The sequence below is a fragment of the Mustela nivalis genome, assembly GCF_964662115.1.
Source record: "Mustela nivalis genome assembly, chromosome: 2".
NCBI classification, from domain to species: Eukaryota; Metazoa; Chordata; class Mammalia; order Carnivora; family Mustelidae; genus Mustela; species Mustela nivalis.
Window position 1 is genome coordinate 161447445 of NC_139021.1, and position 24855 is coordinate 161472299.

Below are 24855 nucleotides of genomic sequence, written 5' to 3' on the forward strand. Positions count from 1 at the left end.
GTAGGTATCAGAGATTAACATTTTCTTTGGTGTTCTTGTTTTTGTCTCTCCTGTTGTCTTTGCGTTTCTAGAGACTTCTTTTTTTTATTATTTTATTTTATTTTATTTTTTTATTTTTTAAAGATTTTATTTATTTATTTGACAGAGAGAGATCACAAGTAGGCAGAGAGGCAGGCAGAGAGAGAGAGAGGAGGAAGCAGGCTCCCTGCTGAGCAGAGAGCCTGATGCGGGACTCGATCCCAGCACCCTGAGATCATGACCTGAGCCAAAGGCAGCGGCTTAACCCACTGAGCCACCCAGGCAGCCCTCTAGAGACTTCTTAAGTAAATTCTGAAACTTCCAATTCTTTCTGTGGTTGTTTGGTTCTCCCTGTTACTACATAGGAGCATTGTACCGCCTGCAGTGGTCAAGTGCAAGGGAAGAGAGAGTGTTCTATAGTCCTGTGATTAGTTCTTGGCCTTGGAGTGAGCCTGTGCTCCTGGACCTTCAAGAGTGCTCCTTAGGCTCTTCTCGCCCCCTTTAAATGAGATAGGAAGGTCAAAAAGGGCTGGAGTTGGGTATTTACCTTTTCCCAAGTTGGTTAGGTTCTAGGAAAACACAAAATGGCTAGGCTCTGGTAAAACAGGCTCTTTTGAGGACATGCTTTATTAGGAAGAACACCTCTGGGTATACTTCAGAATGACTACTTTTCCCATCTCTGTGTCAGAAGTTCAAGGGGGTTTTTCTCTGGTCTTTACCTTGAGAGCCTGGTAGACGCTTGAAGGTGAACTCAAAAGTGAGCCCCCACACTCAAGGTTAAATCCCCTTGGAATTTTGAATTTGCAAGCTTGTTCACACTGAGCTTCCGGCAACTGGTCAATTATCGTTTAAGTTTTCCAGTGGTACTTGCCCAGCGGAGGGCTTCTGTTCTCAGTAAGCTGTGGTTCTCTGTGCTTGCCTATTTCTCCAGGTTTGGGGGCAGTGGTTTGCCCTGGGACCTCACTTCACTGAGGCATCTAAGAAGAGTTGTTGATGTTTTGTTTTCTTTCAGCTTTTTTTCTTGTTGCAAGGACAGGAGTGACAGTTTCCAAGCCCCTACATGTCAGGCCTGCCTTAATTTTTCAAGACATGGATTCCAGAACCCAGTTAGAGACAAGAATTCTAAAGTAAATCAAGTGGAATTAAAATCCTGGCTTTGTCACTGGCTAATACTTATATGACTTGGTAAAGTTACTTACCTGTGCCTTTGTTTTCTCATCCATAAAATGGGGTTAGATTAAAGGGTATTTATTTTATAGCATTGCTGTGAAGACGAAGTCAGAAAAATGCATGTTGAGCCCCAAGCAAAATGTCTAGCATAGAGTCACAGCTCAGTAAGCATTAGCTGTGATCACATTATCTGTTCCCCACGCGTCCTGTGTGCAGTCACCGCTGGCTTCTTTTTTTTTTGCCTGGGACAGCTCTCTTCTATCTATCTGATTCTACCCATCCTTCAAAACATTGTTTATTTCTTCTGTTCACAAAGCATGTTCAGGACCCCTTATCCCTTTCAGATAAGGGGACTGTATAATTTATCATCCAAGTCCAGGACACTTACAAAATTTTTTTTTTAAAGATTTTATTTATCCATTTGAGAGAGAGACAGTGAGCAAGATCATGAGAGGGGTGAAGGTCCGAGGGAGAAGCAGACTCCCCATGGAGCTGGGAGCCCGACATGGGACTCGATCCTGGGACTCCAGGATCATGAGCTGAGCCAAAGGCTGTTGCTTAACTAACTGAGCCACCCAGTTGCCCCTAGTCCGGGACACTTTTGATAGTGAAAGGGGGCGCTATTAATAATTACTCTAGGACAGCAGTCTCTGGAAAACTGGGAGATCTGGTCATCTCCCTTTTAGATGCCTCTTCTCTGGTTTTCCATTGCCCCCAGTGTCTGCTCACATCATTGTTCACACTGCTGTCCGTGTGCTCTCCTTGTCTTATACCCTCCATCCTGTAAGTCCTTGAGGGCAGGCATGGTGCCTCGCTCGCAGCCATGGCATGGGATCTCTCACAGGGTTGTGTGCACCGTGTACACGCGCACTGCACGCGCACGCTGAAATGATGAGAGTTATCGTGCCATGTTCATTTCCACCTTTCTCTGTAATTGTTTCTACCTTGAATGTGATCCATGTCTTCTGCGTCCTTCAGATAAATCTGTTATCTACAGCTCGCATTCTGTCTCTTCTGGGAAGCCCCCTTTCCTTACGGTGCCCCACCGTCTCTGCTTTCTCTCATCTCCTGTACTTACTGTTGCTGCATATATTATCTTCTGTTCCCTGGGTGGGCTCTTCTGCTGTTACACTCAGCTCCCCAAGGATAGGCACCATGTCGTCCCTGTTTCCAGGGTCTTCCCCAGCATGATCAAGCACAGGGCTGGCCACCAACAGCTCCTCAGGAAATCCATGTTGGTCTCTGGTTGTTCAGTCTGGTGCCCATTCACTGGGACCTTCCCGAGCCTGGTCAAATGTTGCTAGTTGCTGGTGAAAGCAGGCCTTCTGTAACTGAGAGAGGAGCTCAGGGACTCGGGGGCAGACTTTGGTTTGGGGGGCAGTCCTCATTTTCTCTCTGTTCTTAAGTCCACAGTTTTGTGTGTGAGTGAGATGGAGGCTGATCTGTCTGGCTTTAACATCGATGAACCCCGTTGGGACCAATGCACTTTCCTGGGACGGGTGAAACACTTCTTCAATATCACAGACCCACGCACTGTCCTGGTACCAGAGCGGGAGTTGGACTGGGCCAAGGTGATGGTGGAGAAGAGCAGGTGAGCAGTGAGCGGAAGGGACTCGAGGCCTTGGAGCTGCACAGGTGGATCCCCTCGGGAGGAGGTGGAAACTGAATATGGGGGAATGGACAGAGCTCTCAGGCAGGAGGCGGCAGAGTGACTTGGGGCAAGGAGTCTGGGCTGTAACTCTGTTGTCCTTGGGGGGCAGAATGGGGGTCGTGCCCCCAGGCACTCAAGTGGAGCAGCTGCTGTACGCCAAGAAGTTGTACGACTCAGCCTTCCACCCTGACACCGGGGAGAAGATGAACGTCATTGGCCGGATGTCCTTCCAGGTCCCTGGTGGCATGATTATCACGGGCTTCATGCTTCAGTTCTACAGGTAGAGAGAGCCTGGGAGTAACGCAGTGGGCAGTGTGGCCACTTGGGTCTGCCAGGCAGGGAGCCCTGTGGTGATGATAGTAATAGACATTTCTATTGACCCTTTACCTAATACCAGGCACTGTGCTAAATTCTTTCCGTGGATTACCTCGTTCAATCTTCTCATCAGCCCCACAGAGAAGTACTACTGTCATCTCAACTTTTATAAGTGAAGAACTGAGGGTCTAGAGAGGTTATGTAACCTAAGTTCACACAGCCGGGAAAGATGGGTGCCTGGATGTTAGCCGAGGCAGTTGTCTCCAGAACTCTCAATGAATAAGCCATCCTAATTCCCTCTTTAGAAGGTACTTATTTAATAATGAAATTTTAATGTATTTTTATTTATTTTTATTTTTTATTTTATTTTTATTTTTTAAAAGATTTTGTTTATTCATTTGACAGACAGAGATTACAAGTAGGCAGAGAGGCAGTCAGAGAGGAGGAAGCAGGCTCCCAGATGAGCAGAGAGCCTGATGTGGGGCTCCATCCCGGACCCTGAGATCATGACCTGAGCCAAAGGCAGAGGCCTTAACCCACCGAGCCACCCAGGCGCTCCTCTATTTTTATTTTTAAGTCTATTTATTTTATTTATTTTTTGCAGAGAGAGAGAAAGTACATGAGTGGGTCAGGGGGCCATGGTAGTGGGGAGGGGCAGAGGGAAAGGCAGAGAGGAAATCCCAAGCAGGCTGCACACCCAGTGCCGAGCCCGATTTGGGGGCTTGATCTCATGACCCTGAGATAATGACCCAAGCCAAAATCAAGAGTCAGACACTTAACTGTCTGAGCTGGTCAGGTGCCTCTAATGTCTGTTTGTTGTTGTTGTTGTTGTTACTTTTCAAGATTTATCTATTTGACAGAGAGAGACACAGTGAGAGAGGGAACAGTGGCAGGGGGAGTAGGAGAGGGAGAGGGAGAAGCAGGCTTCCTGCTGAGCAGGGAGCCTGATGTGGGGTTCGATCGCAAGGACTCCAGGATCATGACCTGAGCCAAAGGCAGACGCTTAACAACTGAGCCACCCAGGACCCCCTCTAATGTATTTTTATAATGTAATATCTTAGTAAAAAATACAGGAAGGGGCACCTGGGTGGCTCAGTGGTTAATGCCTCTGTCTTCGGCTCAGGTCATGATCCCAGGGTTCCTGGGATCAAGCCTCACATCAGGCTCTCTGCTCAGCAGGGAGTCTGCTTCCTCCTCCTCTCTCTCTCTGCCTGCCTCTCTGCCTACTTCTGATCTGTCTGTCAAATAAATTTAAAAAAAATCTAAAAAAAAAATTATTAAAAAAAAAAAAATACAGGAAGATGACCCCTCCCACCCGCCGCTACCCCCAAAATAGGAAGACCCTTTCAGCCCAGCGGGGAGAGAACAAACTTTCTTTTCAGCTGTTGGAAATTTTACTCCTCCTTCTTCCTCTCCTTCCTCTGCTCCCCTCCCCCATGCATCCATTTGTCTGTTAGTGAGCCAGGCCTTGGGCTAGGTGTGGGGAATATTAAGACTCAGCCCCTCCCCTCAAGGAACTTTCAGTTTTGTTCAGCAGACCAACAAACAGTTGTAGTCCAGCTTGCTAAGTGGTAGGTCGGAGGGAGAGTATGGGGTTGTGAGAGCAGGGAGCATAGAATGACTCACTGTTCCAGAAGGGCAGGGGAAAGGTCAGGAAGGTTCCCGAAGAAGCAGCAACTCTCAACAGAGCAGGATTTAGCCATGGATGGAAGGGGGTGTGTGTGTAGACATTCCAGGCAGAGGGACCAACCTGTGCAAAGTCCCTGATGCATAAAACAGCATGGGAACAGTTTGGGACACAGCAGGTCGTCTGGTTTGACTGGTGTGCATCAAGCCCTCCCTTCCATTGGATTCTTCTTTGACTCCCTGGGCCTCCCTTATGGTAGGACGATGCCGGCGGTGATCTTCTGGCAGTGGGTGAACCAGTCCTTCAATGCCTTAGTCAACTATACCAACAGGAATGCAGCTTCCCCCACGTCCCTCAGGTAGGAGACTTGAACCCCAGGCTGTCCATGTGGGTCTGGAGCAGGTGGCTGTCCTCTTGTCTTCAGGAAAACAGCCCTTCTAAAGGGTTCTTGGGCTGTCTTCTCTGGGTGAGGCTTGTCGGGGCTGGTGACCAGGTCCCCCTTTTTAGGGTTTGCAAGTATTTTCTGAGGCTGACTAGGAAAGTATCTTCCTAGACCAATTCAAAGTTTATTCCTTCATTCATTCTCAAATAGTTGGTTTGTTTCTTTTTTTAAAAGATTTTATTTATTTATTTATTTATTTATTTATTTATTTGAGAGAGAAAGAACATGAGCAGAGTGGTGAGCAGAGGGAGAGGGAGAAGTAGAAGCAGGCTCTCTGCTGAGCAGAGAGCCCGATTCAGGACTCAGTCCCAGGACCCTGAGATCATGACCTGAGCCAAAGGCAGATGCTTAACCCACTGAGCCACCTGGACACCCCCTCATCTATTTCTTGAGTAGGTTTTAAGTACCAGGCATGGTTCCAGGGTCCTTGTTCTTGTGGAATTTAGGGTCTTTTAAGCAAACAAGCACAGCAAGTTTAGGTTGTGACTGCTGCCCTTAAGGAAACAAACAGGTGACAAGATGGCAAACAGCAGAGGGGCATCTGTGTGGATGGGCTCGTTGCGGAAGTCTTTTCTGTGGAGCCCATATTTCGGCTGACTTCTGAAGGATAAGGATTTAGCCTACAGAAGAATTCCCCAGATAGGGAGCAGCAGCAGTTGAAGGTTCTGAAGCAGAAAAGAGTTCGGGGTGTTAAAAGTACCGAAAGGAGGCCGAGGGGACTGGAACAGTGCGTGTGTGTTGAGGATGGGGAAGGTCACAGGATGAGACAGGTCAAGTTTCAGGCAAGAAGCCTCATTTCCAGAATTTTGAGGATGGGGAAGGTCACAGGATGAGACAGGTCAAGTTTCAAGCAAGAAGCCTCATTTCCAGAATTTCTCAGTCACACCAATGCCTTGCCCTCAGCCAGCAGGCCTCCCCACTCTCAAGCGTGTCTCTCTTCTACTAGGCAGATGGCCCTTTCCTACATCACAGCCACAACCACTGCGGTGGCCACTGCTGTGGGCATGAACATGTTGACCAAGGTACTGTCTGGGGCTGCTGGGGGCATGGTGGCCGCTAGGGGGCAGCAAAGTCCTAGGGAAAACATCCCCCAGGCCTGGCGCTGTTGTCCTTGTCTGGGTGAGTCCTGTATGGCCAGAGCCCAGCCAGCTAGGGGACAATATCCCCAGGTTAGTTTTTCTCGGGTCTTTGAGGGAATCTGGGTTCCTAGACCAAGCGTCTGGATCAATGTGGCAGTACCAAGCTCTGATTTATTTTGTAGTCCTTCAGCCCCTTCCCCACCCATCTTCCGGTGTGAGCCCTGTTGTTCCCTTCCCCCAACAGAGAGCTCCACCCCTGGTGGGCCGCTGGGTGCCCTTTGCCTCTGTGGCTGCTGCTAACTGTGTCAACATCCCAATGATGCGACAGCAGTGAGTATGGGGATCCCATTTCTTCCCTAAAAACCACAGGGTAGCGGGGCAAGGGCAGGAAACCAAGGCAGTGGGTGGCTTTGGGGGACCGAGGTGGGTGTGGGGAGGGCTGCTGGGCTATACCTCCGAAGGGTCCCAAAGGACAGGCTGCTCCAAGGGTGATGGCCGCGGGAGTGGCAGCTGACTTAAGTTTAATCTGTAATGAGTATTGTGGGAGTCATTGTTTGGATGGTGGGATGGCGGGGAGTAGGGTAGACCTCTGGGGGCTCATCCAAGATCATGTCCTTTCAACTGCAACTGGCTTTCAGTTGTGAACTCTCCCTACTTCCAAAGCCCTGGGGCTGGCTTACAGAATGAAATGTAGCAGAGCGAGGTGTCAAAAGATAGAACAGAGCCAAGAAGCTTTGAAAGAAGCCAGAAGAGTAGATAGATGTTTTCCAGGCACCGGGCTCTAAGCTTCCCAGCAGGAAAGGTAAAAGGAGAAACCTGTGTGTCTTGCAATGCTTGTTTTTTGGCGAGAGAAAGCATGGCTATTCCTCTGTTGTCCGACCTAATGATGTAGTATACTCAGGCTTTCCCTGATAGCGCCTGGGAGGTATCATGTGCCGCCTAAGTGTATGCTGTTAATGCTCCGCTCATCGTCATCGCCGCCATCACCATCACGATGTATACAAGCCACGTTTTCTTGGAACTGCCAGCAAATGGGCACTGTCACAACAGCTGTTGCAGAAAGAGCACAATCCCAGAATAGTCAGGTGTACACGTTCCTCTCCTCTTTCCCTCCCATCCAGGGGCTCCTTCCCAACAAACGAAGGAGCCCCAGCCACCTGCCTGGTCTGGGGATGAGTGCTGTCAGGAGCTGGCCTGAGAATAAGTCAATACAGCCAGTGTTTGTAGAGCAGTCACTCCGTCAGGTGCTGGACTAAGCTCTCTGCAGGCATCATCCCCTTTAATCCTCACCAGCCCTCTGAAGTGGGTGCCACGATTAGCCCCATTTTGCGGATGAGGATAACTGAGTCCTCAGAAGGATCAGGAAACTTTTGTTCAAGTTCGGAAACTTATTTGACCTAGGCCATCTGAGCCCAGGCCTACCTCTCTTAGCCACGGCCCTAGATCACTTCTGAGATACCACTCTCTGGAATGCCTAAGGAAGATCAAAGGACCAGGCTGCAGGGGCTGGCTTCCCAGAGCTTGAGTGCACTGGCCTTGGTCCCCTGCTGTGTCCCATTGCTGGCAGGCCTCCAGCACCCTTTTCCCAAGTTCAGCAACTCCTGTCTGTGTTTAGGGAACTCATCCAGGGGATCTGCGTGAAGGACAGGAATCACAATGAGATTGGTCATTCCCGGGTAAGCAGAGGCATCCCTTTGGGGTGGGAGGAGGGCATTCTGTCTTCTACCCTGTCCTGTTCTTAGTAGTCAGAGCAGGCCCGGGTTCTGTTACAAGACCTCCCTGATTCCATTCTCATTCTCCCTCGATTTCCTTATATTTCTTGTTCAGAACAGGCTTGTCATGTCTTTTCTCCATCATTTCTGGTCCTGAAGCCGTAAAGGTCTAGCTAGGTGAGAGAGGGTTGGGTAAGGACCCAGCCCCTGGTGGATCCATCCTTTCCCCTTTATCATCTCAGACTTGACCCTGACCCTGAGCCTTGACCTCACCCTCTGGTACAGCCCATGGCTACTGGATAAGGTCATTCCTGACAACTTACTCTTTTCTGCCCTCAGAGAGCTGCAGCCATCGGCATCACCCAAGTGGTTGTTTCTCGGATCACCATGGCTGCCCCTGGCATGAGTAAGATAGAGAAACCCTACCCTCCTGGGGGGACCCTGGAACACGTGATGGAGGCCTCAGCCACACTTAGCTTTTGTGGGTGGTGGGGCCCCAGCCTCTACAGCCGTGCTTCTCAAACTAGCTTTCCCCACTGCAATACAAAAATGATAATTCCGTGATGTGATAGAGATTGTAGCTAATGCTACAGGGCTAGTGCTATTACGATATATAAATGTACCAGATCCGCACGTTACACATCTTACTTCTATGTAGTGCTGAACTATAGAACACTATAGTTCTAGGAACATCAGTTAATCAGAGATCTGGCAAAGAAAGTTCTTTTCATTCCACAAATAACACCTTAAGTCCCTTCAGTGTGCTGGACACAGTGCAGGGTGCTAGGGAGACAGTGGTAAAGAAATCCTCTGCGTAGTTTTGCTCCTAGCAGGGGTATATTACAGAGTGGGATACGAGATTTGTTTGCATGAGCCTTTAAAGATTTGAATTTTGAGAAGGACACTTTGGGCCTGTGGCTCGTGTCCTATTACAGGTGTGCAGATAGAAAAGTCTGGGAAGCACCCTTCTGCTGGCTCTTGGGGGCCAGCCTAGGGGTGGCCATATCTACACAGTCTTCTATTCCAAAAGTACGTTCTGGAACTTCAGAGGAGGTGGGTCACTGGTCTGATTTTGGAGAGGGGTCTTGGGAAGAGTCTGACAGCCCTTCTCCCGGCTTCTCCCTGGTCTCTTGCAGTCTTGCTGCCAGTCATCATGGAAAGGCTGGAAAAGCTGCATTTCATGAAGGTGAGTGGGGTCCTCTTTTGCATCTGCCTTGCCTGGAGCCCCCCCAGCCATACCTACACTTCAGAGCTTCTGATCCTTGTCCTTCCCTCTAGTACGGGCCTTCATCTCGCTCAAATTGGGTCAGTTCCAGTCCCCGCCAGCTGCCGGCTTTAGAGGTCATGGCCACTTGTGTGGCCTTGTCTGCAGAGAGGAAGAAGAGCCCCCTTCTCCTCTCCTTCATGGCTAGGAGTTTTGTGCCTGTGGGTTTCTAGCTGGCTGATCAGGGGTAGGGCAGGCATGGGATTCGCGTTAAGATCTCTAAGTCTCATGTCATCTTTCCTTCGATTTTGTGCAGAAAGTCAAGGTCCTGCACGCCCCATTGCAAGTTTTTCTGTCTGGCTGCTTGTGAGTAACGTGTTTTCTGGGTTTGGGTTCTGTGATAGCTGGGGCACCTAAGACCTGTCTTCTTGTGTTGCCTATGTTGGGGAACATGTACATTTTTCTGTCACTTCCATAGTGCCTGAGCTCGGAACACCCATGGGCCATCTGGGGAGCTCTTGCCCCATCTTTGTTGAGGGCATCAGGCTGGCTGGGTGCTGTGCCCAGAACCACGTGGAGAGCTTGGGTACCCTCCTGTCCCGGTGTGGCCTCTGATCTTCAGACCGGAAAAGAGGCGAAAACCACAATACAGCCCCACCATAAAAATTCTAGGGGTACCTGGCTGCCTCAGTCAGGAGGGCCTGTGACTCTTGATCTCAGGGTTGTGAGTTTGAGCCCTGCATTGGGTGTAGAGATTACTTAAAAATAAAGAATTTTTAAAAATAACAATAAAGAAAGACATGATAACTGTGACAGTGACAGACACGTTAGCCAATGGCCCAACAGTCATATCACAGCATATCAATGTATCAGATCAGCGGGCCAGGCACCTTGCCTGCCCACAATGCCGTTCGGCAACGATGTCTCAATATAAATTAAGTAAATAAATAAATACGCTCAGACATAAAAAAAGAGAGGGCAGCTGGGGCTGTCAAGCATCCCAACCTTGCACAAAAGGAAAACACCGTAAGTCATGGCAGCATACTCCGGCCAGCGACTGACCACATCCTAGCATCAGGCACACTTTACGAGGCCACGGGGCTAATTAATGACAACAGTAACCGCCAACACGTGTGGAGTGTGTCCTGTGTGTCCCCACGGTGCTCATGCTCCATGTCTATCATTTCACTTAAGCCCCTCAGCCCTGGAGGTCTAGGTCCTGTCATCATCTCCTTTTACAAATGAAGAACCCCAGGCTCTGTAGCTCATAATTGCTGGAGTTCGGGTCAAGTCCCCGGCAGTCTCTCCTTCTGCCAGCTGAGTCTACACTGCGTGAGTGGTTCCCCCCTGCTGAGCACCATCGCCGGGTCATTTCCTCTGAGCTTGGCGACAGCCCTGCAGAGTAGGCCCCCCTCTCCTCCCTCTGCTGGCTCAGGGCTCACTCGCCCAGGATTGCAGAGCGAGTGAGTAGCCAAGCTGGGATCCGAACCCTGGTTGGTCGGAGTCCCACGTGCTGTAAGACAGTGCCCCAGCCCTGAAGCACCCGAGGACCTTAGAAATCCTCTTCAGCCCTTCCTCAGGCCTCCTGCGTCAGTGTCGCTTTTTAATAAGTCCCCCAAGTTGCTGTGTTTGCAGTGAGGTTGGAGAAACTGCCGTGTTCTGTTGTCTACCAACCTAGGGCTCATGGCTGCGGGCACTTGCCCTTGGCTTTCATACCCTTCCTCCTTGGTGCTTGTGGCCTTCAGGGCCACTGCTTGCACTGCCAGTGCCTTTGTAACCTTCACCTGCTTGAAGGATGGGTGGATGGGGGGTGAGGGATGGGAGGTGGAGGGGGCCAATTTCATGCCATGCTGGAATGAGTATCCTGCCCTGGAGACCAGGAGGAGAGTTGCAGGGAGGGGAGCCAGGGGGCAGCGGGGAAGGCATCTATCTCCCTGCTTCTTTGTGGGACTCAGAGATGGGGTGTGAACAGGCCTGGGGGGAGATGTCCCTCACATTTGTTTCTCCTTCCTTCCAGCCTCATCTTCATGGTGCCAGTGGCTTGTGGGCTCTTCCCACAGAAATGGTAAGAGTTCTCTGGTCCTCACTTTACCGAATGCCCTGTCCCTGCTCTTCCTGACCTGCCTGCTGCAGCAGTTGTCCAAGGCCAAGTGCCTACCAGCTTAAACTCTGAGCCTCTTAACCCTGGGGGATGGTAAACCAGAACGGAATTCTAAGGGGCGGAGGGATGAGTTGCTCCCTCCCAGTGGAGTGAGGGCCGCCCTGGGTAGACGTGGGGGAGCCACAAGAGACTTTCTGTCCCAGTCGGTCAGGTACTTATTCTGGCTTGTGTTTGCCTGGGGATGGATGACTTGGACCACTCTACTTCCCTTGTATGCCCTGGCAGGGAAGGGGTGTGCGAAGCGATGGTGGAAAAGGGAGACAAAGCATCAGACTGGGGGAAAGGAGAGGACGAGCTCCAGGAGACTAGGTGTAGCTTGGATGTACACTGAGAAGAGGCCAGGTTCCCCTGCTTTCGTCTTCATGTTTCAGTGTCATCTGCAGACATCTCCCGTGTTCCAAGCACTGTGGCTTACAATCCTACAGAGAAGATGGAAACTTAGCACCAGGGAGAATGAAGTCAGGCCCGAGTAGAAGTAAAAACAACACATTATGTTGTACAGAAGCCCTTTCTGATGGAAAAATCAGATAGTGCTTCTTGGAGGTGGCATTTGAGTTGGATTTTATCTGACAGTAATTTGCTGCTTGTCATAATCCCCTTTTTTTCTCTTCTCAGTGAATTGTCAGTTTCTTATCTGGAACCAGAACTCCAAGACACCATCAAGGCCAAGTATGGAGAACTTGTGCCTTACGTCTACTTCAATAAGGGCCTCTAAATGGCCCATCCCAGCAAGGATCAGTCTGTACTGATATTCACCAGTCCTTCCTTAGCTGCCTTGTATACCTGTGCCCTCATTGCTCTGCCAACAGGGCCTAAAGGTCAGGGTGGATTTGGGGGTGGGGTGGGGAGCCTCCTGTTTTCACCCAGGCACCTGGGTTATTGGACTCCAGGGGATAAAAGTGAACAAGGGGAGCAAAGACCAAGTCTTCTCTCTGCTACCCCCCACCCCCAACTACCGTCCTCTGTAGACCAGGAGCTGAGATTCCCTGAGGGAGAAGTTGCTGGAACCTGGGGGAGATACTCAAGCAAACCATTTGGAAAAATTTGGAGGGTGGGGAGAAACCATTAGGAAACCTTTGTGATTCTAGTTCCAGCCAGGACTGGGGAAGAGCCCCTGGGACAAAGGGAAGCTCCCACCCCTGTTTCTTCTTCCCTTTCTCCTCATTTTGTCTCACACTATGGAAACTTTTGCCCCTGCAGTTCTAGCCAACTGAGAAAGGGGGAGGGAAGAAGTCTGTTGTCACCTTGGGGCTCTTCTTCTTCCCCATTCTCCTCCCCAGTGCCCTCTTGTCAGAAAGTGTCTTTGGGAATGCTGCTAAACTTGGGTTGACCAAGCACTCAGGAGTTCTTATGCTAAAAAAAACAGCCACTGCACGAGGCAACAAAGTTTTGTGATGCTCTAAGCCCTGTGACACTGATTTTGTTCTCCTGTGCTAAAATCATGTCTGATTTTACATCTGTTTAAAAGATAAATCCTAACTGTGTGTAAAAACTATGTATGTAGGTATTAATAACACATTTTAATGGGTATATTTCCCCAGCTGCCTCCCTTCCTCAGCCCATTGGGTTAAACATCAAAGACTGGTATGTACTGAATAGGAAAGGGGCGTTTTATCTGGATACCTCTGAGAACTAATCAGCCAGGACCAAAGAGCCTTAAAGGACACACAGCAAAGCGTAGCCACTTCCCCTTCCCATCTGGGCTGCTCTAGGTGATTTTTCAGGCTCGAGTGTGGTGGTCATGGGAGACCACTGTGGCTTACCTGGGATCAATGTCTGTATTGAGTTCTGTCTGGTAGAATTTACTGACTATTCAAATGATATCACTGTGAATCAAATAAATTTCTTGAAAGAGCACAGTGAACTGTCTATAGACTGAGTTAATAAAGCCTGGACGAAAAGCAGGATCTGGTCTTGCTTTGTCCTTGGGATGGCTTTGGGTTATTTTAACAGTAAGGGGAACCTGTCTGAGGCCTGAAGGCCATTGTCAATTTCCCTTACTACAGAGGAAAAATCCACCTGTCTTTACTGGACACTCCAGAATGGGAACTGTGTTGTTTCAGAGCAGGAGTTGACAAACAGTGGCTCAAGGGTCCAAATCCACCTGCTACCTATTTTGTGTGCCTCGGAACTAAGAATGCTTTATATTGTTAAAGGGTAAAAAAACAAAACAAAACAAACAAGAATATATGACAGAGACTCCCATATATATGGCATGCAAAACAAAATATTTGCTCCCTGGTTCTTTACACAAAAAGTTTCCCTTACTTTGGAACAGTGGTTTTTAGAATGTGTCAGAGTCACGTGGATGAGTTGTTAAAACACAGATTGTGGGTCTAGTTATGTCTCCTGAGGCAAGGGAAACAAAAGCAAAAATAAGCTATTGGTACTACATCAAAATAAAAAGCTTCTGCACAGCCAAAGAAACAACAAAACTAAAAGACAAGCTACTGAATGAGAGAAGATATTTGCGAATGACATCTGATAAAGGGCTGGTATCCAAAATACATAAAGAACTTTTACAACTCAACACACAAAAAAGCAAATAATCCAATTGAAAGATGGACAGAAAAAGGGCAGTGGCTGTTTCTGTCAGTAGAGCACGTAGATCTTTATCTTAGGGTTTTGAGTTCAAGCCCCACATTGGGTGTGGAGATTCACAAAAAATAATAATTAAGAAATGGGCAGAAGACATGAACAGACATTTCTCCAAAGAAGACATGCAGATAGCCAACAGACACATGAAAAGATGCCCAACATCATTTATCATCAGGGAAATGCAAATCAAAACCACAATGAGATCATACCTCAAACCTCTTAGAATGGCTAAAATTAAAAAAAGCAAGAAAAACGTGTTGGTGAGCATGTGTCAAAAAAGGAATCCTTGGGCACCTGGGTGGCTCAGTGGGTTAAGCTGCTGCCTTCGGCTCAGGTCATGATCTCAGGGTCCTGGGATCGAGTCCCGCATCGGGGCTCTGCTCAGCAGGGAGCCTGCTTCCTCCTTTCTCTCTCTCTGCCTGCCTCTCTGCCTACTTGTGATCTCTCTCTCTGTCAAATAAATAAATAAATAAATCTTTAAAAAAAAAAAAAAAGGAATCCTCTTGTACTATATGGGAATGCAGTCAGAGAACGAAATATCGTATGATTTCCCTCATATGTGGAATTGAAGAACCAAAATCAACAAAGAACAAAAAAAAGACAACCCCTCCTCCCCCCCAAAAAAGATGTCTGGGTGGCTCAGTCGGTTAGGCGTCTGCCTTCAGCTCAGGTCATGGTCCTGGGATCCTATGATCAAGTCCCACATTGGACTCCTTGCTCAGTGGGGAGCCTGCTTCTCCCTCTGCCTTCCGCTCTCCATGCTTGTGTGCTCTCTCTGTTCCTCACCCTGACAAAATCTTCAAAAAAACCCCAGATTCTTTTTTTTTTTTTAGAAGAGTGGTGTTTTATTTATTTATTTATTTATTTGACAGACAGAGACCACAAGTATGCAGAGAGGCAGGCAGAGAGAGAGGAGGAAGCAGGCTCCCTGCTGAGCAGAGAGCCCGATGTGGGGCTCGATCCCAGGACGCTGGGATCATGACCCGAGCCGAAGGCAGAGGCTTTAAACCACTGAGCCACCCGGGCGCCCCACAACCCCAGATTCTTAACTATGGATAAGAAACATGGTTACTGGAAGGGAGGTCGGTGAGAGGACAGGTGAAACAGATGAAGGGGATTAAGAGTACATTTACCATGATGAGCACAGAGTAATGTATAGATTTTTTTTTTAATTTTTAATTTTTTATAAACATATATTTTTATCCCCAGGGGTACAGGTCTGTGAATCACCAGGTTTATACACTTCACAGCACTCAGCAAAGCACACACCCTCCCCAATGTCCATAATCCCACCCTCTTCTCCCAACCTCCCTCCCCCCAGCAACCCTCAGTTTGTTTTGTGAGATTAAGAGTCACTTATGGTTTGTCTCCCTCCCAATTCCATCTTGTTTCATTGATTCTTCTTCTACCCACTTAAGCCCCCATGTTGCATCACCACTTCCTCGTATCAGGGAGATCATATGATAGTTGTCTTTCTCCGCTTGACTTATTTCGCTAAGCATGATACGCTCTAGTTCCATCCATGTTGTCGCAAATGGCAAGATTTCATTTCTTTTGATGGCTGCATAGTAGATTTTTTTTTTTAAAGATTTTATTTGCAGAAGGAGCAGCAGGCAAAGGAAGAGGGAGAAGCAGGCTCACTGAGCAGGGAGCTTGATATGGGGCTTGATCCCAGGACCCTGGGATCATGTCCTGGACCAAGGGCAGACGCTTAGGTCTGGGGCGGGGCCTGAGAATGTGCATTTCTAGTAATTGTCCAGCGATGTTGGACAATTCTGTTGGTCTGGGGCACACACTTCAAGGACCACTGCTCTAAAGAAAAAGGGCCTCTTCCCTGAGGCCAAGGTACTGGCTGCAATTTAATTTTTCTCCCTATTTTTTCAAAATTAAAATATAGTTGATATAAAATAAATTCCTCTTTTTAAAGTCTACAATTCAGGAGCACCTGGGTGACTCAAGGCGGTTAGTGTTTACCTTAGGCTCAGGTCATCATCCCAAGATCCTGGGATCAGGCTCCCTGCTCAGCGGGGAGCCTGCTTCTCTTTCTCTCCCTCTGCCTACCGCTCCCCCAGCTTGTGCTCTCTCTCTGTCAAATGAATAAATAAAATCTTTAAAAAAAAAAAAGTACAATTCAGTGTTTTGTAGTATACTCGCAAAGTTGTAATTATCATCACTAGTTCCAGAATATTTTTATTTTTTTTATTTTACTGTTTTTTTTTTTTAAGATTTTATTTATCTGTTTGTCAGAGAGAGAGAGCGAGAGAGTGCGCGAGCATAAGCAGGGGGAGTGGCAGGCAGAGGGAGAAGCAGGGTCCCCACTGAGCAGGGAGCCCGATGCCAAACTTAGTCCCAGGACCCTGGTATCATGACCTGAGCTGAAGGCAGACATTTAACCAACTGAACCGTCCAGTGTTCCATCCAGAATATTTTTATTACTCCCAGAAGAAACTCTGTACCCTTTGGCAGTCTCTCTTCATTCCCTTCATCCCCTACCTACTCAAAACCCCTAATCTACTTTCTGCCTCTTTAGATTGGCCTGTTCTGGACTTTTCATGTAGGTGAAATCATGCAGTGTGTAGCCTTCCGTGTCTGGCTTCTTTCATTTTGCGTAGTATTTTTGAAGTTTATCCATGCTGTAACATGTGCAATTTGATTTGAACTGATTTTTGAGCAGAAAACTCTGTGTCTTTGAGCTAGCTTTCTTAGGATAGGAGATCTGGCTTCAGCTTCGCCCATTTCCAAAGACAAATAGGAAAAACATTACCAGAGCTAGCCAGAGCTTGGAAGCAATTCAACACTGATGTTCTTTCAAGAACTGTCAAACTTCTCCTTTCCTTCCCAGCTCCTTAAGCTTCCTGGCATTCCTCCTCCCTATATAGGCAGTGGCTCTTTAGAAAAATCTGAAGTATGTGGTGGCTACATTTTAGAGACACTTCAAAAAGCACTCATTCAAACTGCATTTCAGCTTCATTCCGTAAGACCTCTCTGCTTTCTTTGAGTTGGCACCTGTGGGATATGGAAAGCGAAGTGGTTAGGGTGACTCAAACGCCTTCATGTGGGAAGTGTTAATCCAGACTGGGAAGTTTGTTCCATCCAGTGGCTCAGTTTGAGCTCTCAGGTAAAGAATGAAAGGGAAATTAGGGTAAAATCTGTGTCTGCTGAATTGACATTATTGGGTTTCCTCATGATGATGATGCATGGTTTTTATAAAGGAGGACTTACAAAACCTTGAGGCCAGGACTGAGACCCTGTGCTGTGAAAATAATTTGGTCTTTGTCTAATACTGAATCTTTGTTTCTTCCCCAGGGAGCTTGATTGTGGTATGGATGAGTTTCCAAGGCATTTGAGATCAGCAAAAATACTTGTCACCTATTGTTGTTGTTGTTTTTAAAGATTTTATTTATCTGTCTGACAAGGAGAGAGATCACAAGTAGATGGAGAAGCAGGCAGAGAGAGAGAGAGAGAGGGAGGCAGGCTCCCTGCTGAGCAGAGCCAGATGGGGGCTCTATCCCAGCACCCTGAGACCAAGACCTGAGCCGAAGGCAGAGGCTTAACCACTGAGCCACCCTACTTGTCACCTTTTGTTACACTTAGGAAAGCAGGATCAAGAAAAGGCAGAACCAATTTCTTCACTCTTACCTGTTTCCCCCTTTGCCACCATTTAAGCCAAGAACAAATTCCCTCTGGGCTCAGCTACGGGCTAGACTAGGCCAACCTGCAAAATGCTTTGGCAGGATTTTGAGAGGAAATTGGCAGCTACAGGCATCTGGCTTTTCTGGCACGGGTCTTCATTTGTTCATTTATTTTACCAACATTGTTGGGCTCATGGTTGGGCCTTGTACAGGATGTTGTAGGGATTTCTCAAAAAAAAATTTTTTTTTTTGAGAGAAAGACGGTGTGCTATACAAAAAACTGCAGATTTAGTGGGAGAGATCAGGTAGGCAGATATTACAGATCAGCTACAGTGTGTGTTAGTGTTATGAGAATCCGGAAGAAAAAACGAGAGGGATGGGAACAAGGAATTTATAAACAGAAAACTGTATGTGCATTGTGTACTATAGCATAGCACACTGGAGCCCTTTTTAAGTGTTTGGTGTAAGTGGAATGTGTGGGAAAATGTAGTGGCCGAAGATGAGATTAAAAAGAAATAGGCAGGGATCAGGGCACGAGAGAGAACCATGTTGAATAGTTCGGATTAAATGTTCCATAGGTAGTTCAAGTATTTTAAGAGGGAAAGATTTAAGACAAGGACGTTTGGTTTTGGGTAATAGAGGATCCTTGCTGTGGAGTGCAGCAGTAACTGAGAGGGAGGAATTGGCAACTAGGGCCAGCAGGGAGACCATTTGTATTTAGCAAGAAGATGAGAATATGGATGGAAGCAATGGGAGAGGATTTCAGAGCTGTTTCCGAGGCAGAGTCAATATAATTATGTTCCTGCAACTTGGGGCGACCCAGCACCATGCCTCAGGAAAAGGTACCATTTCAGGGAATTCAAATTGACCTAAGCTACCACCCGGTCACTTTGAGACAAGAAGAGGGACCCTGGTACCCAGGGCTGAGCTTCAAATAAAAAACGTCAAAAGGGTTTTAGATTGCAGTTGTTTTTTATTTAAGGAGTGCCCGGTTACCTTCTAAAACAACTTGCTTTCCAATACTCTTTAGAATCACCATACCCCTTCCCTTTCTTTGCTAAGGTGTAGAGATCTAGTACTTCCGCCACGCTCAAGATGGCTGCACTCGAATTAGATTTTTCAATGTTGGTGCCAGATGGTCCCGCCCCCCCATCGGACTACTTCCGCCACTCTCTGTGGCGTGGGACGCCTTCACCCTGCCAAGCAGCACTCAAGATGGCCCGGCTTCCTCCCACTTTTCATTGGCTGGATCCCTCTGGTCTTCCGTCTTCATGGGGGGGCGGAACTTCTATTTGATCGACAGATCTTTTGGTCAATGGACGAAGGGCAGGGGCCCACGAAGCGCTGGAACTGGAGAGCCTGCCCCGTGTGTGGGAGGGTGTTTGGGCTGCGGCGGGGTGGAGCAGAGCCGGAAGCGGGAGGGGAGAGTGAAACAGGAAAAGAAGGGAAGAAGGAAGAAGAGGGAAGAGGAGGAGAGGGAGGAGGAGGAGGGAGGTGGCGGCGCCGTGGCGGAGGAGCAGGAGCAGGAGGGGGATGGAGAGGAGAAGGCTCCTGGGTGGCATGGCGCTCCTGCTCCTCCAGGCGCTGCCCAGCCCCCTGTCAGCTAGGGCTGAACCCCCGCAGGTAAGGGGGAGAGGGCGTCCGGGCCAGCCTGGGGGCCTGGGGGTCGTCGAGGCCTGGCTGGAGGGGGCTGAAGACGGCGTCGCTGCCTGGCTGGAGGGGCTGAAGGAGTGTTGTTGCCAAGAGTTAAGGGGTCCCAAGAGGGGCTCCCATGCCTGGAGTGGACAGAATCTAAGGGGGCGTCGGTGTTCAGCTGAGGGACACCTGTTTTGGTGTCAGGGAAGTGGCAGAGGCACGGTGCCCAGCGAGTGTGGGGCCCTTGGAGAGGGCAGTTAGGTCAGGTCGGCTGGGATGACTGTGACTGGATAGTGGTGCGAGGCTGAGGCATGGGGGGCGCATTCGAGTCCCCCCCGTGAAGCAGGTCTCCGAGGCGGTGATGCAGGGCGTACGTGTGTGCGGGTAGGGGTACGTGGGTTATTGAGGTGGCCTGAGAGAAGGAGGGGCCGAGTGGATATTTATTTCAAGCTGGACAGGGAGAAGTTCGGAGGGCATCTTGGCTCCATTTTTTAATGTGTTGGAGGCAAGAGGTTGGAGGCCGAACTCTTGGAAGGCCTGTGAGATGAAGTAGATCGGGACCCCTCAGGAGGAGGGCACACTTGAGCTATAACAAGCTCTTGCTGTTAGGCTGGCTGGCCTGGGAGAGCCAGCCACTGATGCTGATCTAGGCCAGTCTAGGGCTTTTGAGCAAAGGTGGTGCTGATGCCAGTATGGGCAGCAAATGGAGCACCCCAGCTTTTCTTGCTGGGTGGCTTGCTTTTTATCCAGGCAGAGAAGCTTGCTTGTGCTGATTCCAGCTCCGGCTGGCATTTCGAAACCCTAATAGGAGCGTTACTCCTGGTGCCAAGTTGGGTGGGGTGCAGTAGGGGGAATCACCCCTCCTTCCTTTGCATTTGGCAAGGCTTTACCATTCTATTTTCTTCACTTTCTGTTCTCTTCCCTGTCTTTTCAGAAGGGAATAGACACACTCACTTCACACACAGCGTGATGGCAGAGTCTATACAAGCTTAGCACTTGAACTTTGCATTGTGATCAAGAGTAGAAGCAGAGTGCCAGGAAAAATACTTATCTTTTCCTTAGGAGTTTATGGGCTGCCTTTTCACATATGTGTCTTGTCTTGTCCCCTAGTATTCTTTCTTTTAGAAATTAGTTCGTTTTTAAAATGGGATGAAATTCATGTAACAATCCATTTAAAACCCTTTTACCATTTAAAGTGAACGATTCAGTGGTGTTTGGTACATTCACAGTGTTGTGCAACCACTACATCCAGTTCCAAAACATTTTCATCACTTCCAAAGAAACCCCCGTACCCGTTAAGCAGTTCCTCCCCGATTTCCCTTTCCCCCAGCTCCTGGCAGCCACCAGTCTGTTTTCTATCTCCCTGGATTTACCTTTCAGGATAGTGCATATAAATGGAATCCTACAATTTGTGGTATTTTGTGTCTGTCTTCCTTCCCTTAACATAATGTTTTTGAGATTCACCCACATTGTAGCATGTACCACTACTTGGTTCCTTTTTGATGGCTGAATAAAATTCACTATATGGCTCTACCACAATTTGTTATTTATCTGTTGAGGTATCCCCTGTGCCCCCTTCCCGATCTATTTATGTATATTTGAAATAACATGTGAGGGATAGAGCTCATTTTTCTGGCCCAGTATATTCTCTTTTCTAGGGCTGGGACCCTCCCAGAGTTTGTTGGGGTTCTTCTTTTCCTAGTTAAAATCATAAAGTGCCAGGAGAAATAAATTTTATTTATTGAAAAAGTCAGAACCTTAGGACTGGGGAACTTAAGAAGGATAGATATTGGGGCGCATGGGTGGCTCAGTGAGATGAGCATCTGGCTCTTGATTTCAGCTCTGGTTGTGGGATCGAACCCTGCATCCAGCTCCTCACTCAGCGGTGAGTCTGCTGGAGAGTCTCTTTCTCCCTCTCCCCCTCCCCCCCCACGCTCACTCTTACTGTCTCTCTAAAATAAAAAAAAATTGATCTTAACCATAAAAAAAGTTGTTGACAGAACAAAATAGAGAACAAAGCGTTACTTCGCCTTTTGCATCTGTTTCTACATTTAAGAAAGGCCGTTCCCAAGATCCAATAAATTACACAGCCTGAGGGTTGATTTGAGAACATTGGAGCCTTAGGAGGTCGGTGCCCTGGGCCTGTGGATACTTTGCGCCAGTGGAAGAACAGTGGTGGGCCTCTGAATTGATGGTGGGAACCGGATCCACTTCTTTGGCAGAGGAAGGATGGAAAGTGGAGGTTGCCGCCAGGTCACGGAAGCCTGGGAGTTGGCGAGAAATGGGGGAGGGGATCTTCAATGTCATGTCCTAATTGCAGTTTATCGATCACAGGCTGCTTTCTTATCATTTCTCTGGCACTTCCAATACTTAGTTTGGGGACAGGGTGGCTTTTGTACTTTGTTCCATTTGGATGGATGCTAGCACTGACCAGTCGCTATTATGTGGTTACGGTTCCTGCAGAGAAGAGAGAGTTTGGTAATGAGTGGGCTCTCTCTTCCTGACCATCCCCACACCCAGTACCCCCGTCCCCACCTCATACCCTTGTCTGTTTCTGCCCAGGAGTACTAGATTCTACAGTGAGATTCGTGTTTTGAATTTTAACCTTTGGCATGGAAGTTACTATATAATTATTAACTCTGAATCTACCCCTGTTTAGTCAGTTTGGTTTTTTGTTTTGTTTGGATTTTTGTTGATTTTTGGCTTGTAGAAATCAGGGAAGAACAAAAAATTCAGAGGCCATTTTGACATAGGCTGCCGTTCAGGTACTCCCTGTCCTGATTTCAACAAGGGGCTTCCAGCTAACGCTGAATGAGGGGGACTCGCTGTACTCATTCCGTATTGAACATGGTGTGGGTGATTTACTGTGGGTTTTTTTTTTTTTCCCTTAAAATGTCTCTGTCAAATACAGTCTTTTTATACTTAAGTATCTAATATCAGAAATACATGGTATCAGGTATTTATATAATACAGAGTGGCTTGCTTTCCCTGTCACCAGCTCTCCTTTGGAACTGTTATTTCTTGCCATCCTGGCCCAGGAAAGTTTTCAGCCTAGCTCACTTCTGAGGTTGGGAACTTGGATTTAACTCTCCTATAGGTCACTGTGACTCAGATGTCATTCCTTAAGTCCATAAAGAATGAAAAAGTAGTGGATTCACTAGTGAGGCCGTACATTTGTCTCTTCTATTTAAATAATGAATGAGATACATAGAGTTTCTTTCTTTCCGTTGTTTCTTAGATTCAACTAGAACAATCTGACCACGTTAGAAGAAATGTCTTTTTCCATTAAGCCACCCAGCCTAATCTCTAGAGACATCGTCTGTACCTTTCCTCTGCCATGCTTAAAACTTTGAGTGGGATAGGGGTCTTAATTCCTTTTTTTTTTTTTAAAGATTTTATTTATTTATTTGACAGATAGAGATCACAAGTAGGCAGAGAGGCAGGCAGAGAGAGAGGGGGAAGCAGGCTCCCTGCTGAGCAGAGACCTGGGCCAAAGGCTTAACCTACTACTGAGCCACCCAGGTGCCCCAGTGGTCTTAATTCCTGATAGTTTTATCTTACCTAGCTGCTGCATACCATACCTTGTGCCCCCCTCCCCTTACTCACCAACTGTGCCCCGGTTTTTAGGCCAGAATTTCTACTACACTTTTCTTTTGTTGTTGTTGTTGTTGTTGTTGTTCTTCTTCTTCTTTTTTTTTTAAGATTTTTATTTATTTATTTGACAGAGAGAGAGATCACAAGTAAGCTTGTGAGAGAGGGGGAAGCAGGCTCCCAGCTGAGCAGAGAGCCCAATGCAGGGCTCGATCCCAGGACCCTGAGACCATGACCTGAGCCAAAGGCAGAGGTTTATCCCACTGAGCCACCGAGGTGCCCTTCCACTCTTCTTTCTTAAAAACAGCATTTCAGTGTGATCACCATCGTTTCTTCTCACAGAATAGTGGGAGATGGAACATCCGGACTCTTGATTCCCTTTCCCTTGTTGTCTTAGTCTGTTTTTTATACCAAAGCGAGCAATCGTCTCAACGCACACCTTGAATTTCTGTAAATCCTTTCAGCAGAATTCAGCACACATCTACTGAAATGTCTGCTCTGCTGCAGGCAGTCGTGCAGGTGCCCCCTGGGAACCCTCATGCGAGTAACTGAATCCCTGTCCTCAAGGAGCGGTAATCCGGTGGCGAAGACAGATCGCACACACAGTGGTTTCTAACCCGGAGGCACAGATGTACAAACGAAGCAGAGTGGGAGCAATTGTTTCTGCTCTGGCCAGGGGAAAGTGAGATTTAGGAAAAGCTACAGAAGAGGCATTTGGACCAGGCTTTGAAGGTTGGGAAGGGAAACAAGTCTCTTCCGGCCTGGAAAAGTACAAATGGAGGGTGTTTGGAGGTGGTACATAGTCTGTGGTGGAAGCTTCCAGTGGGGGTGTGTAGAGGAAGGTGGAAGTAGAAGATGTTTGAAAGGTAGACTGTGGTTAGGTGGTAAGGAGGCCTTTTATCCGTTGGTCCAAGCAGTGTGTCCGCTAGAACTTTCTGTAGTAGTAGAAATGATCTATATCTGCACTGTCTGTTTTGGTAGCTACTTCGCCACATGTGACTTTTGACACTTGGCAGGTGGCTAGGGTAGATGAGCAACTGAATTTTTACTGACATTTAGTTTTTTATAACAGCTGTATTGAGGAACGCATGGGTGGCTCAGTTGGTTAAGCGGCTGCCTTTGGTTCAGGTCATGATCCCAGCGTCCTGGGATCCGAGTCCCACATTGGGCTCCTTGCTGGGTGGGGAGTCTGCCTCTGCCTCTGCCTACCACTCTGTCTACCTGTGCTCACGCTCTCTCCCTCTCTCTCTCTCTAACAAATAAACAAATAAAATCTTAAAAAAAAACCCAAAACCAAAACCAAAACCAAAACCAAAACCAAACAAACAAAAAACCAAAACCAAAAACAAAAAAAACAGCTGTATTACGACATAATTAACATGCCAGTGGATTCACCCTTTTAAAGTGTATGTGAAATGGGTTTTTAGTATGTCACAGAATTGTGTACTATCTCCTATCCGATTTTATTTTTTTTTTTGTTTTTGCTTTTAAGGTTTAATGAATTTATTTAAGAGAGAGAGCAAGTGGGGATGAGGGGAGGAGCAGAGGGAGAGAGACAAGCAGACTCCCCACTGAGTGCAGAGCCTGATGTGGGGATCGATCCCACGACCCCGAGATTATGACCTGAGTGGAAATCAAGGGTCAGACGGCTAACCCACTGAGCCACCCAGGCACCCCTACTATCTGATTTTAGTACATTTTCATCACCCCAGAAAGAAGCCCCATAGCCATTAGCAGCCCCTCCTATTCCATCCCCACTCCCCACAGCCTCTGGCAGCCAGCACTCTATTTTCTGTCCCTATGGATTTGCCCATTCTGGACATTTGTTATAAATGGAATCATACACGAGGTGGTCATGACTGGCTTCTCTCACTCAGCATGGTGTTTCCAGGAATCGTCCCTATTGAGGTATCTGGACATCATGGCACGAGTCAGCATTTCATTTCTTTTTGTAGCCAGTTAACATGTCCTGTGAATGTACCACATTTAATTTATCCATTTCATCAAATGATGGACATTT

At 47.8% G+C, this 24855-nt stretch overlaps 3 protein-coding genes across 9 annotated transcripts in view; 2 read left to right on the forward strand and 1 right to left on the reverse strand.

Annotated features, from left to right (window-relative positions):
- SFXN2 (sideroflexin 2) overlaps positions 1–13243 on the forward strand; it is a 58665-nt gene extending 45422 nt beyond the window's left edge. For 3 of the 7 annotated variants that reach the window (XM_082722507.1, XM_082722505.1, XM_082722504.1), the window contains 11 exons: positions 2595–2779; positions 2949–3119; positions 5041–5139; positions 6170–6245; positions 6547–6632; positions 7918–7978; positions 8354–8420; positions 9151–9200; positions 9535–9584; positions 11236–11283; positions 11995–13243. In XM_082722507.1, the coding sequence (XP_082578633.1) occupies positions 2619–2779; positions 2949–3119; positions 5041–5139; positions 6170–6245; positions 6547–6632; positions 7918–7978; positions 8354–8420; positions 9151–9200; positions 9535–9584; positions 11236–11283; positions 11995–12094 (969 nt within the window). In that variant the 5' untranslated portion in view covers positions 2595–2618 and the 3' untranslated portion in view covers positions 12095–13243. Of the gene's footprint in view, positions 1–2594; positions 2780–2948; positions 3120–5040; positions 5140–6169; positions 6633–7917; positions 7979–8129; positions 8192–8353; positions 8421–9150; positions 9201–9534; positions 9585–11235; positions 11284–11994 lie in introns of those variants that run through there. The other 4 variants (XR_014309333.1, XR_014309334.1, XM_082722506.1 and 1 more) reach the window with 4 other exon arrangements.
- The window catches only part of LOC309860384 (uncharacterized protein C10orf95 homolog), a gene marked incomplete at its 3' end in the record, with an annotated part of 370467 nt that overhangs the window by 242555 nt on the left and 103057 nt on the right, over positions 1–24855 (reverse strand). The window lies entirely within an intron of this gene.
- The window catches only part of WBP1L (WW domain binding protein 1 like), a 61886-nt gene continuing 56008 nt past the window's right edge, over positions 18978–24855 (forward strand). The window contains exon 1 of the mRNA XM_082722508.1: positions 18978–19232. Within this exon, the coding sequence (XP_082578634.1) occupies positions 19143–19232 (90 nt within the window). The 5' untranslated portion in view covers positions 18978–19142. The remainder of the gene's footprint in view (positions 19233–24855) is intronic.